This window comes from Carlito syrichta, unplaced genomic scaffold (assembly GCF_000164805.1).
Source record: "Carlito syrichta isolate Samal-C Ts95f unplaced genomic scaffold, Tarsius_syrichta-2.0.1 Scaffold314704, whole genome shotgun sequence".
Lineage (NCBI taxonomy): Eukaryota > Metazoa > Chordata > Mammalia > Primates > Tarsiidae > Carlito > Carlito syrichta.
In genome coordinates this window covers 130,572-143,022 of record NW_007258800.1, presented here as the reverse complement: position 1 = coordinate 143,022, position 12,451 = coordinate 130,572, and the positions used below count along the sequence as shown (strand labels likewise).

Genomic DNA, 12,451 nt, shown 5'->3' with positions numbered 1-12,451 from the left:
GAAAAAAGCTATAATCTCATTAACTAAATAACAATTAACTTTTTGATCTTTTGCTTTGATCTTAAAGTAAATAAATGAATAAAAAGTTAAAGCTCAGTTTTTAGCCTGAGTACATTTGTAAATAGTTGAAAAAATACTATATTTATAATTTGGGTCTGCATCCACTTATTAAAAACATTTTTTAATGGTTGCATTATAATTTATTTAAGGACATATATTAGAATTTAAACATTTTCCTAATGATAGATGTTTAGGTTATCCGTGATTTTTTTTTTTCAATCCCTCCATTTAATTAAAATATTGTTTTTGACCTCTGAACTTGCTTAGTGTTCAGAGCAGCCTCTGGTTTTCCCTGAAAGTAATTTTCCCCTCATGTTTATGCCCATTTTTATTATGAAAATGAATAAATTTGACGTTTACTCCCTAAAAGGGTATTATATAGCTTACTTTTATCAAAATGGTTGTTTGATTTCATAGTCCTTCTACAAATGTATAATGAATTGCCAGTATTGTGTGTCACTTATCACACTAGATGTTAGGAGTTTTTATGTTCATTTATCAAAATTATCAAATTGTTAGTATGTTACTACAACTACTTCTGTTTTTATAGTTTCAGTTTTTTGCTAACACTTAACATGGTTTCCCATTTCCCATTCCCATTGTGATGCAAAATGGGTAAAAGTTTTTTTCTGTTAAAATATTAATATCTACAGAAAAGCTAAATATCACTGTTAGTGATCAACATATTGAAATTTTTAATTTACCCAATTAAAGAAGACAAGTCTATAATGAAGTAAAGTTGTTTTTTCTATTTGGATGATTGATTTATATTTGAAATATGTATGATAAGTTCAGAAGGTTGAAATGCATTCTTTTAGTTAGGTAAATTTAAAGTGTACTTTTGTTATGATCTGTCTTCAGAGAATTAGTACTTATTTTCTTTTTGATATATCTTGGCACAGATAGCCAAAGTCAGAGTTGCTAAAGTCTCATCCTGATGCTTCTGGTGGTCTCTTTTTCATAAGATACTGTTGATTATGTTTTTTTGGGGTTTTTTTTGGTTTTTTTTGAGTTGGAGTCTCACTCTGTTGCCCAGACTGGAGTGCAATGGCCGCTTCCGGCCACCGCAGCTTCGACCTGTTGGGCTCCAGCGATCCTTCCGCCTCAGCCTTCCAAGTAGCCGGAATTACAGGCGCACGCTACCACCCCCGGCTGATTTTTGGATTTATTGTAGAGATGAGGTCTCACTGCCCAGGCGGGTCTTGAACCCGCGGGCTCAGGCAATCCACTCACCTCAGCCTCCCAAAGGCCCGGGATTACAGGCTGAGCCACCGATGTTTTGCTTTTTTAATACTGTTTGGCTTTTACTATGTACCTATATCTTGAAAGTTAAAAAAGGTTCTTTAAGATCATATTGAAAGTAATTTTTTTTTAAGTTGAGAGTGACAGGTACACTTAAAGACCAAACTTCTTCACCACTATACAACGCATCCATGTAACCAAAAAACATTTGTACCCCTAAAGCTATTGAAATTAAAGTAAATAAATGAATAAAAAGTTGAAGCTCAAATATCTTTTTTTCCCCTAGATCATCAATTTTGCAAGCAGAGAGTAAAAAAGACCATGAAGAGGTAAAATTTGATCTAATTAATTTATTCACCAGCATTTTAAAATATTTTTTCTGATGGCAAAACATGTATTTAATGTGTTCATTTAAAAAATTTTGGAAAATCCTAGTTTATTGATTAAAAATTAAAATTATTTACTGAAACATTTTTCTTATTTTGTAAAAGTTTGTTGTCCTCAAGCAAGATTCTTAAGTTTCTCACAGGATTTTATAGCTGAAGGGACCTTAGATTATCTTTCTGCTATCTTTAAGGCTCAAATTCAGAAATGACCTTGTGACTGTTCCCATCTGGCAGGCCGTTAGTATCATGAGGTAACAGTTTAATTTATTCCCTTCTCTCACCAACTCTTTGAGATACTATTTACTTGCTGCAGTAAGAACATAGTGGCAGCAGATGTGGCCCGGCAGGAAACAACTAACGCTTAAAATCTTGGGGAAATGAAAGACAGAAAAACAAAAATTTGGGAGTCTCTGTTTTTCCTCATGAGCCTTTTATTTTTGGGTCCATTTTTACTCCTTGTATACTAAATATGGAAGGTAAGGTATTAGCAAGAACTGATGCTTCAAAAACTTTGTCTTGATAAATATTCTCCTATGAAAATATAGCTTGATTTTGAGCCTTTTTATTTGGCATTGCAATTGTGTTGGTGAACGACAAAATTGGAAATTCTGTAGAGATCTATGCTTTTTATGGAAAAGAGTTAATATTAAAACTTGATTTTGGTCTCTGAGGAATGCAGACAGATGTCACTGCTGTCTGCATAGTTCACCAAGCAAAATATTTGTTAGTTTAGTGAGGATCATCAGGCACAGGAATCCTTGAGGGTGAAGCAAAAGATGTAGAGCAGAGAGTGTTTTCTGTGCTAATTATAAAACTGAGAGAAGAGAGGTATGTAAAATATATTTATGAGGAATATATTAATCTCTTAAGTTTTTTTTGGCCTTAGTGTTCATTGTGATATCTGAATTTAGACTATCTGGTTTGGTAGGAATTAAGAGGGGAATGATATAAAAAGGTAAGTATAGACTATTAAATATAACTTAATGTGATTGCTGTATTTTTATTTCCTTGTGTGAGATAAATTTGAGATCCTTTTTTTTTGAGTTGGAGTCTCACTCTGTCGCCCAGGCTGGAGTGCAGTGGCATACCACTCCAGCGTCAACTCACTGGGCTCAGGCAATCTTTCCGCCTCAGCTTTCCAAGTAGCCAGAACTACAGGCACGCGCTACCACACTGGCTGATTTTTTGATTTATTATAGAGATGAGGTCTCACCAAGTGACCCAGGCTGTTCTTGAACCCGTGGGCGCAGGCAATCCCCTCACCTTGGCCTCCCAAAGTGCTGGGATTATAGGCTTGCGCCACCACACCCAGCCAAATTTGAGATTCCTAAGAAATCTGCTGATGAATGTTCTCATATACATGCATATGTTTAATAAAAATGCTAAATGTTCTCATGTGTATATATACCTTCCTTATGTTTCTTAACAAGGAAGATTAATGTGTTGCTTCTAATGAAATTTCTGTTGTACTTGAGTATTAAACATTTGCCTTTAGAAGAGAAGCGTTTTTACAAAAAAATTGTTAATTATATTTTTCTGGTTTTTCCTCTTGCAGTGGATCTGTACAATAAACAACATATCTAAACAGATATACTTAAGTGAAAATCCAGAGGTAATACTTTTATGTTACCCAGATCTAGCAAGATTGAGTAATTCTATAACTTACATGCTTTTATTAATTGTCATAATTTCTCAAGTTCTATGTTTTAATTTGACCTTTAATGGGTAGCTTCAATATATCATGAATATGAGTGTCTGATCTTCTTGGAACAGCAGATTATTTCAGAAGGTACTGAACTCAGCCAACCAACAAGTATTTACTGTTTAACTGTGTATTAACTGTTTAACTCTGTGTTGAGCATCATGGAGAAGAGAAATATAGGAGAAAATTGAGCCATGGCCTCTGCCTTCCAGGAGCCTGTATGAGAAGACAAAACTGAAACTTTAAGTAACATTTCAGATATTGCAAATAAGAGAATAAAATAAAAAACACAAATGTAGAAATGGTATGTTTATGAAACTAGTAGTATAATTTGAGTTAAAGGTCCTTGATGGAGAATAATTGAAAACTGAAATATGCATACAGATAATCTGGGGATCTTGCTAAAATGCATCTTGTGATTCAGTATGTCTGGGTGATGTAGCCTGAACTCTACTTTTGCAAATTACACTTTGAATTAGCAAGGATATCAGACCAGATGAACTTTAAGTGTAGACATAGCCATAGGAATAGTCCAAACATACAAGTAGAACCCAGGGGTACAGAGAATTCTGGAAGGAATCAAGTGGGTCCACACTTTGGTGTAGTTGTCAAGACTTGGCCTTAGGACAGAAGCTGTCTGACCTCTGCCAATCTTGGTGAACCTGTATGTGCTATGAACCCAGGTACCTCCCACAACTGGGCAGGAGCTGACGATTTCAGCTGAGGCTGAGGACTAATTTTTTGAGGGGTCCTTCACCATTTTAAATCTTAAGCTGCTGTTGATGTGCAGAAGAATCTAGACTAGTTAGTTACTAATTGATGTAAAGGATAAAGGAGACGAAGAAGGTAAAGAGAACTTCTAGGTTTTAAACCCAAGGGAAGAGAAGAACAATTTGGAAGAATTCTGTTTTTGTCTTAACGGCTTTGAGTCAAGAGAAATGATTTATATATACAGGAGGAAATTTTGAACCAAAGAAACAGTATCTCATAACTTCCAAAATATTAGTAATTTTTTAGTTTTATTATAATGAGTTATTACTATAGTGTATATATTATAATTATATGTTACATATAATATAATGATCATACATAATTATTGTAAATTATGAGTTTAAACTTAGAAAATCACTGTTAACTGTAGAGAAGCCTTTTGCTGTTAGTAACCTGATCTCCTGCCAATTTAGCTTTTCCTTTTTGTAAGGTTACATGGGAGTAACAAAAAAATAAAATGCAAATTATTTATTTTATCCCCTAAGGAATATGTGTGTTTGAATTTGAATACTTCATACTTATAGTCCTTTCCTACCAATTACCCAATTTTTAGTTAATGTTTTTCAGGTTATCCAGAATTATTATATCTGTATTAATGAGAATAGAAAGTTTGATTAATTTGTGGCATTGTCTTGGTATTTTTGCTAACTATAAGACACACAAATGCAAAAACTCTTTTGTGATTTTTTTTCTAATTTACAGAATATTTTTTGAATTGTAAAAAACCACAAATTTACCATGTTAACAATTTTTCAGTATATAAAAGAGTTTTGTTTAACTATATCTACATTGTTAAAACATATCTCTAATTTAAATACCATTTTTATTTAGCCAGTGTTTTAAATAATGTTTAAAATATTTCTTATATAAAACTTCCTTATTTTCAAATCTTGGTCTAAAAATACCTATGATTACTTCATAAAGTTATGAAAACTTTACCAGCATAGTTATAAAATCCTAATTTTGGCTGGTTGTGGTGGCTTATAACTGTAATCCCTGCACTTTGTAAGGTGGAGGGGAGAGGATTGCCTGAGCCCAGGGGGTGGAGACCAGCCTGGGCAACTTGGCAAGACCTCATCACTACAATAATTCAAAAAATTACCTGGGCATAGTGGTGCATGCCTGTAGTTCCAGCTACTTGGAAGGCTGAGGCTGAAGAATTGCCTGAGCCCAGCAGGCCACTGCACTTCAACCTGGGCAAAGAGTGAGACTATGACTCTTTAAAAAAATGTGAATAATCCCTATTCCTTCTAAATTTCTTTATTCAACAAATGTATTGATTGTCGATTGTGCCAGGGACTGTGCAGGGTGCTAGCAATCCAAACCTTAATCCAAAATAAGTGGCAGTTAAAAACTTAAAGAAAAAAAAACAATATTTTCTTTAAAATTTTAAAGAAAAAAATTATACAATAATTATGTATATTAGTAGAAAGTCAGATTTTTCTTCTAGGTTATAGGAAGCAAGAAGAAAGTTAAGTTTATAATGTTGTGAAGTTAATTATATACCTTAATATTAAGACAGGAATGTGGAACTACTTTAGTAACTCTAATTTGTATTTTAAGTGGAATAATTCAGAGTTATATTTAGAATTTTGGTTTTAAAATTTTACTTATATGAGTTTTGTTTTTTTTTTAATCAAAATAGGAAACTGCTGCACGAGTTAATCAGTCAGCTCTAGAAGCTGTCACTCCTTCCCCATCTTTCCAGCAGAGGCATGAGAGCCTGCGGCCAGCAGGGTAAGTTACCACACTGAGCATTATTTAAAGAACTATTTTTTTAGAACTATTTTAAAGAACTACTTTTTTTTATTAGTACTGCCTACATTAGTACTAATAGTTAATTCCCTGAAGAACAGAGAAAGTATTTTCAAAATGGTAACTTTATCAGTAATGGTACTTAATAAATGATTTCAGATTTCCCTAGTGTTTGCAACGAAATCTTTAGATTGTGGGAGTTTATGTTTTTGTGTTGAATAATTGGAAAAAAGTTTCTTTTAAAATACGTGGCTATGATTTGGGATTGTGTTTTTATTGGAATTTGTTTTGCTCTAATTATTGACTTACAATACTGTGTTTTCTTTTTTATAGTTTGTTAAGTATTTGATTTCCAAAAGAAAAAACTAAGCAATGCTTTCTTATTTGTCTGTGTTTAGACAATCTCGGCCACCGACAGCTCGAACCAGCAGTTCAGGATCTTTAGGATCTGAGTCCACAAATTTGGCAGCTCTCTCTCTAGATTCTCTTGTTGCCCCAGACACCCCAATACAGTTTGACATAATATCTCCCGTGTGTGAAGATCAGCCTGGCCAGGCAAAAGCTTCTGGCCAGGGAGGCAGGTAAGTGATAGTATCACAGGGACATTGTGCTATATTCTGTAAGATTTATAATTTCATTTCTACATTTGAGAGTCTTCTCTCTATATCATGTATTTCAGCTATGTTGTACTCTTTGTTTAATTACCTAACATAAGTTTTACAGGACAGAGTCATGCAGGTTTTTCTTTTTATCTTCTGCCTCATTTAAGAGTTAAGATAATTTAGTTTAAAAAATATTTAATTCTGAATTGGTTACTAGATTTACTTCTTGGTTGTTTGTTCTTAAAATTGCAGAATAAGCGAGACCTCATCTCTACAATAAATCAAAAAATCAGCCGGGCATGGTAGCGCATGCCTGTAGTTCCGGCTACTCGGAAGGCTGAGGCGGAAGGATTGCCGGAACCCAGCGGGTTGAGGCTGCGGTGGCCGGGAGCGGCCACTGCACTCCAGTCTGGGCGACAGAGTGAGACTCCAACTCAAAAAAAACCAAAAAACATAAAATTGCAGAAGAAAGCTGATAGCCCTATCTTTAGGTCATGACAATATTTTAAAAGTTTTTGAGGATGATACATGTGTTATAGGTTTATTAGAAAATATTATTTTGTACCAGAATAAGAAATCTTCAGGAAGTTACTAAAACATTATTGCTATTTTGAATTATTAATGTGTCATCATATTTTATTTATATAATAAAGAATATCCTAGTTAGAATTTTTCTTTGTGGATGAAGGAAACATGGCTTAAGGCAAAATCATTTATTAAGTAGGATGGACACCTAATTGATAATATATTTATTTGTATGATGCAAAAAAAAACCAAAAACAGATTTATTTTTTGGAAGGCGGGCCCCTGCTAGGTAAGTTTTCTTCTAGGAACCCATTGGCATCAGTGTATCAGCTAGTGTTGTTATGAGAGGCTGTGTTGGTATCATTGAATTTTTTTGGAGATTCTTTCAACATGTTTGCCCATTTCATGATGGGTGATTTATGAGTGCTTCTGCCCATACCAGGCTGAGTGTTCTGTACCCTCCCTATTTGCCCAGTCTTGCCCCAAGCAACTTTTTTTGTGTGTTTGTCCCCCCCCCATGAAAAAAGTCCTTGAAGGGAAACATTTTACCACTGTTGTAGAAGTGAAACAAAAAAATGACAGTAGCACTAAAAGGCATCAAAATTGACAATTTCTAAAACTGTTCTGAGCAGTGGAAAAAGCATCTTAATAGGTGTATTGCATCAAACAGAGTACTTTGAAGGTGACAGAGGTTTAAATATGTAAGAATACACAATTTTTTATAAATAATTGGTTTTTTTGAGTCCTCCTGTTGCACATGGCTGTGACCCAGAAAAAGTAATTAATGTTTGATCACAGAAATATACTTAGCATTTGATGTAATAGGTCAATCAGATATGTATTAAAGATACCAGTTTCCTTTGATCTTAAAGCCAGTATTATTTTAGAACCACTAAGCTTCCTGTTTGTTTCCAAAACTTGCTTTGAAACCACTATTTTTTTAACCTACTTCACTGTAGTGTGCCACAAACCATGCACACTAAGGAGGAAGGTAGCTTTCATCTCCAGTTCACTTTCCTTCTTGCATTGTTACTTACACCTTAAGAAATACAGGTTTAAAACTAAAAAACATTAAAATTAACTTATAACATGTACTTAGAGAACCTAAAAAGAGGTTTTTACAATCCCAGGAAATCTCTGGCATTTTTCTCAAGCAGCTAAGATAGGAGCTAAATCAGTCTTCCTCTGTGCTAGCTTATTTAAATTCAAGAACTCTTGCAACATGGTTTATTTTAATGTTGATTTTTGTTGGGTGTGGCTAACCTTTCAATTCACTCAGTCTTCTAAAATGCAGCAACATTGGGTCAGCATACTAGCTCAGTGTTTGAGGGTGGAGGTCTTCATGATAGTGTTTCTTAACAGGATAGGGCATTTTAGAGCATTTCTTTTTAAAATTTTAACTCTGGTGGGGCACAGTGGCTCATGCCCGTAATCCCAGCACTTTGGGAGAGTGAGGTGGGAGAATCACTTGTGCTCAGTGTTTTGAGACTAGCCTGGGCAACACAGTGAGGCCTCATATCTACAAAAAATACAAAAATAAATAAATGAAATTTTAACTCTGGCTTCAAGATTTAGATTTCTTCCATGTGGCTCATGGTAATTGTTCATTTTTTTTTTCTAAATTTTTCAGGCGTACAAATCCATTTGGAGAATCTGGAGGAAGTACAAAATCTGAAACTGAAGGTAAAATAGATTTGTAGTGTTTATATATTTTAAAACTACTTCTTGGTAGTAAACTGTGTGAAGAATTTGTCATTTACACTTGCTACTATGTATAACTACAGGCCCGCGCTACCACACCCGGCTAATTTTTGATTTATTGTAGAGATGAGGTCTCGCCAAGTTGCCCAGGCGGGTCTTGAACCCACGGGCTCAGGCAATCCACTCACCTTGGCCTCCCAAAGCGTGGTATTACAGGCTGAGCCACTGAGCCCAGCTAACATTTTCTTGATTTACTCATACTTGAAGCAACAGACCATTTCTTTGTTAAACTCTGTTGTGTCCACATTGCTCTTTGAGCTATGATCACCACGCTTCCTAGCTTTGACCTTCTTCCCTACCTTGGGAAGGTGAATCTCCTCTCTTACTCTCTAATTTACTTTCTAAATAAAATCTACTTTCCTTCCAGTCTAAAACAAGCAAACAATAAAATGTTATTATTCACACAAAATTACAAATATCATGCTTTTGACCTCAAATTGTCAATGCATAAAATATACTTTAAGCTTTTCCTAACAGCTAATGCTTTACCTCTGATACTGGAGTGTGCTGTTTTTTTCTTTTTCCAGTAACTATTTTATTTTACTGTAATTTCAAACTTACAGAAAAGCTGTAAGAATAAGTACAAGGATTTTTAATTTTTTTTACCCAGAACCACCAATTGTTGAAGCATTACCTTTTGCTATTTGAATTTGAGACCCTAACTGTCCTATAAACTTAAACATTGTAGTTAGGGTTATTTCTAAATACTTTCTTTGGATTGGATTTTTTTTTTTTTTTGAGTTGGAGTCTCACTCTGTTGCCCAGACTGGAGTGCAGTGGCCGCTCCCGGCCGCTGACCTGCTGGGCTCCAGCGATCCTTCCACCTCAGCCTTCCGAGTAGCCAGAATTACAGGCATGCGCTACCACGCCTGGCTGATTTTTTTATTTATTGTAGAGATGAGGTCTCACCAAGTTGCCCAGGCGGGTCTCGAACCCATGGGCTCAGGCAATCCACTCACCTCAGCCTCCCAAAGCGTGGGATTACAGGCTGAGCCACTGAGCCCGACTTGGGTTGGATTTTTCACTGGAAAATCTAAAAGGAGGCTGTATTCTCATATCTTGTTATTTTGGAAAAGAAATATGAGATTTAAAAATATATAGTGTACCTTGTTCTTTTATAGATTCTATTCTTCATCAGTTATTTATTGTCCGATTCCTCGGTTCTATGGAGGTGAAATCAGATGACCATCCTGATGTTGTTTATGAAACAATGCGGCAAATCTTAGCTGCCCGGGCCATCCATAACATCTTTCGTATGACAGAATCACATTTATTAGTCACTTGTGACTGTTTAAAGTAAGTAATAACTCCTCCCTTAACACACTGTAGAAAAAACATTGACATAATTTCAGCCTAATTAAAATTTGTTTTCCAAATCTTAAATTATTATTATAGGTTAATTGATCCACAGACACAAGTTACAAGGCTTATGGTGAGTTCTATATGACTTAAGCTTTATTTGAAGTCCCTTTGTACATATACATATCCTGCAACTTGATAATTATCCTGATCACATATATTCAGGTATGATAGTATCAATTGTGATTGGTCTTTAGGCTGTGTTAAGTCTATGACCATCTCCAAAAAATTATAACTGAACATTAAAAACTATTTTTGGTATTGAATTTGACTTTGCAAAAGGTGTTAATGACTAATAAAACAAATTCAACAACCTTGTTCTACTTGGTAATTCAAACCAAATATGACATTATTTGTTTATGGATTTTCAGTCTGTTAAAAAAATTGGTTTTAAATATTCTATTTATATTTTTTAGAACTTAGTATATGAGTTTGTCATATGAGTACTGCTGCAGTGGTTTGCAAGACCTCATGTTTGTTTCTGATGTTTTCTATGGCAGTTTCCATTACCCTTTGTAGTTTTGTATGCTACACACCAGGAAAATAAACGCCTTTTTGGATTTGTTCTTCGGACATCAGGAGGGAGAAGTGAAAGTAATCTGTCATCAGTCTGCTATATATTTGAGTCAAACAACGAGGGGGAAAAGGTACATGACTTTTCAAAATGTTTCTGTTGTGAAATACATATCAAAACAACTTACTAAAGTGGCTTTTACTAAGAAGATTTAATTATTAAATTCCTAATTAAATTACTAAATTAACTAATGTTAATTTAATTACTAATTAAATAATTAAAGTCTTTTTATCTTTGCACAAATTTATGGGGTATATGTGAATTTTGTTGCATGTATATAATGTATGGTGATCAAGTCAGGATATTTAGAGTGTCCATTGTCCTGAGTACGTTTTTGTTACTAGTCACTGTACTGTGCTGTCAAATGTTGAATATATTCCTTTTTGTCTTACTGAAGAATGGTCCCCTTTTATCTACTTCTCTCTTTTTTTTTTTTTTGAGTTGGAGTTTCACTCTGTCACCCAGACTGGAGTGCAGTGGCCGCTCCCGGCCACCGCAGCCTCGACCTGCTGGGCTCCGGCGATCCTTCTGCCTCAGCCTTCCAAGTAGCTGGAACTACAGGCACGCGCTACCACACCCGGCTAATTTTTGATTTATTGTAGAGATGAGGTCTCGCCAAGTTGCCCAGGCGGGTCTCAAAGCCTCGGGCTCAGGCAATCCACTCACCTCAGCCTCCCCAAACGAGGGATTACAGGCTGAACCACCGAGCCCGGCTTGAGTTTCTTATACGCTCTGAATATTAGTTCCTTGTTGGATGAATAGTTTGCAAATATTTTCTCCAATTCAACAGGTTGTCTCTTCACTCTGTTGATTAATTGTTTTGCTGTACAGAAGCTTTTTAGTGCAATTAAATACCATTTGCCTGTTTTTGGTTTTGGTTTTTGTTGCCTATGCTTTTGAGAACTTAGTCATAAATTGTTTTTTTTTTGCTTAGACCAATGTCCAAGAGAGGTTTGGTTTTGTTTTTTGAGTTGGAGTTTCCCTCTGTCACCCAGGCTGGATTGCAGTGGCCTCCCTAGTGTTGACCTGCTGGGCTGCGATGATCTTTCTGCCTCAGCCTTCCAAGTAGCTGGAACTACAAGCGTGTGCTTCTATGCCTGGCTAATTTTTTTATTGTAGAGTTGAGGTCTTGCCAAGTTGCCTGGGCTGGTCTTGAATCTGTGGGCTCAGGCAATCCACTTTGGCCTCCCAAAGTGCTGGCATTACAGGCTTGAGCCACCAAGCCCAGCTGAGAGTCTTATTCAGGTTTTTTTCCTCATATTTTTATAGTTTGGGTCTTACGATTAATTAACTCTTTAATCCATTTTGTGTTGATATTTATATATAGGGAGAGATGGGGTTCAGTTTCATTCTTCTGCTTATGGTTATCCAAGTTTCCCACACCATTTATTGAAGAGGGTTTTCTTTTCCTAATGTTAAGTTCTTGTTAACTTTATCAAAGATTGACTAGCTGTAAATATGTGGCTTTATCTCTGAATTCTTTATTCTCTTTAGTTGGTCTGTGTGTCTGTTTTTATCAACACTATGCTGTTTTGGTTACTATAGCCTTGTATATTTTATTTTTTATTTTATTTTATTATTTTATTATTTTATTTTTATTTTTTGAGTTGGAGTCTCACTCTGTCGCCCATACTGGAGTGCAGTGGCCACTCCTGGCCACCACAGCATCGACCTGCCGGGCTCCGGCGATCCTTCCGCCTCAGCCTTCCAAGTA

At 35.4% G+C, this 12,451-nt stretch overlaps 1 protein-coding gene across 1 annotated transcript in view; it reads left to right on the top strand.

Moving 5' to 3' along the window:
- Positions 1 to 12,451, top strand: part of APPL1 (adaptor protein, phosphotyrosine interacting with PH domain and leucine zipper 1) — a 30,867-nt gene that overhangs the window by 14,683 nt on the left and 3,733 nt on the right. Inside the window, exons 11-18 of the mRNA XM_008071748.1 lie at positions 1,589 to 1,631; positions 3,244 to 3,300; positions 5,807 to 5,898; positions 6,315 to 6,497; positions 8,674 to 8,726; positions 9,926 to 10,100; positions 10,200 to 10,236; positions 10,664 to 10,810. Coding sequence (XP_008069939.1) covers positions 1,589 to 1,631; positions 3,244 to 3,300; positions 5,807 to 5,898; positions 6,315 to 6,497; positions 8,674 to 8,726; positions 9,926 to 10,100; positions 10,200 to 10,236; positions 10,664 to 10,810 — 787 coding nt within the window. The remainder of the gene's footprint in view (positions 1 to 1,588; positions 1,632 to 3,243; positions 3,301 to 5,806; positions 5,899 to 6,314; positions 6,498 to 8,673; positions 8,727 to 9,925; positions 10,101 to 10,199; positions 10,237 to 10,663; positions 10,811 to 12,451) is intronic.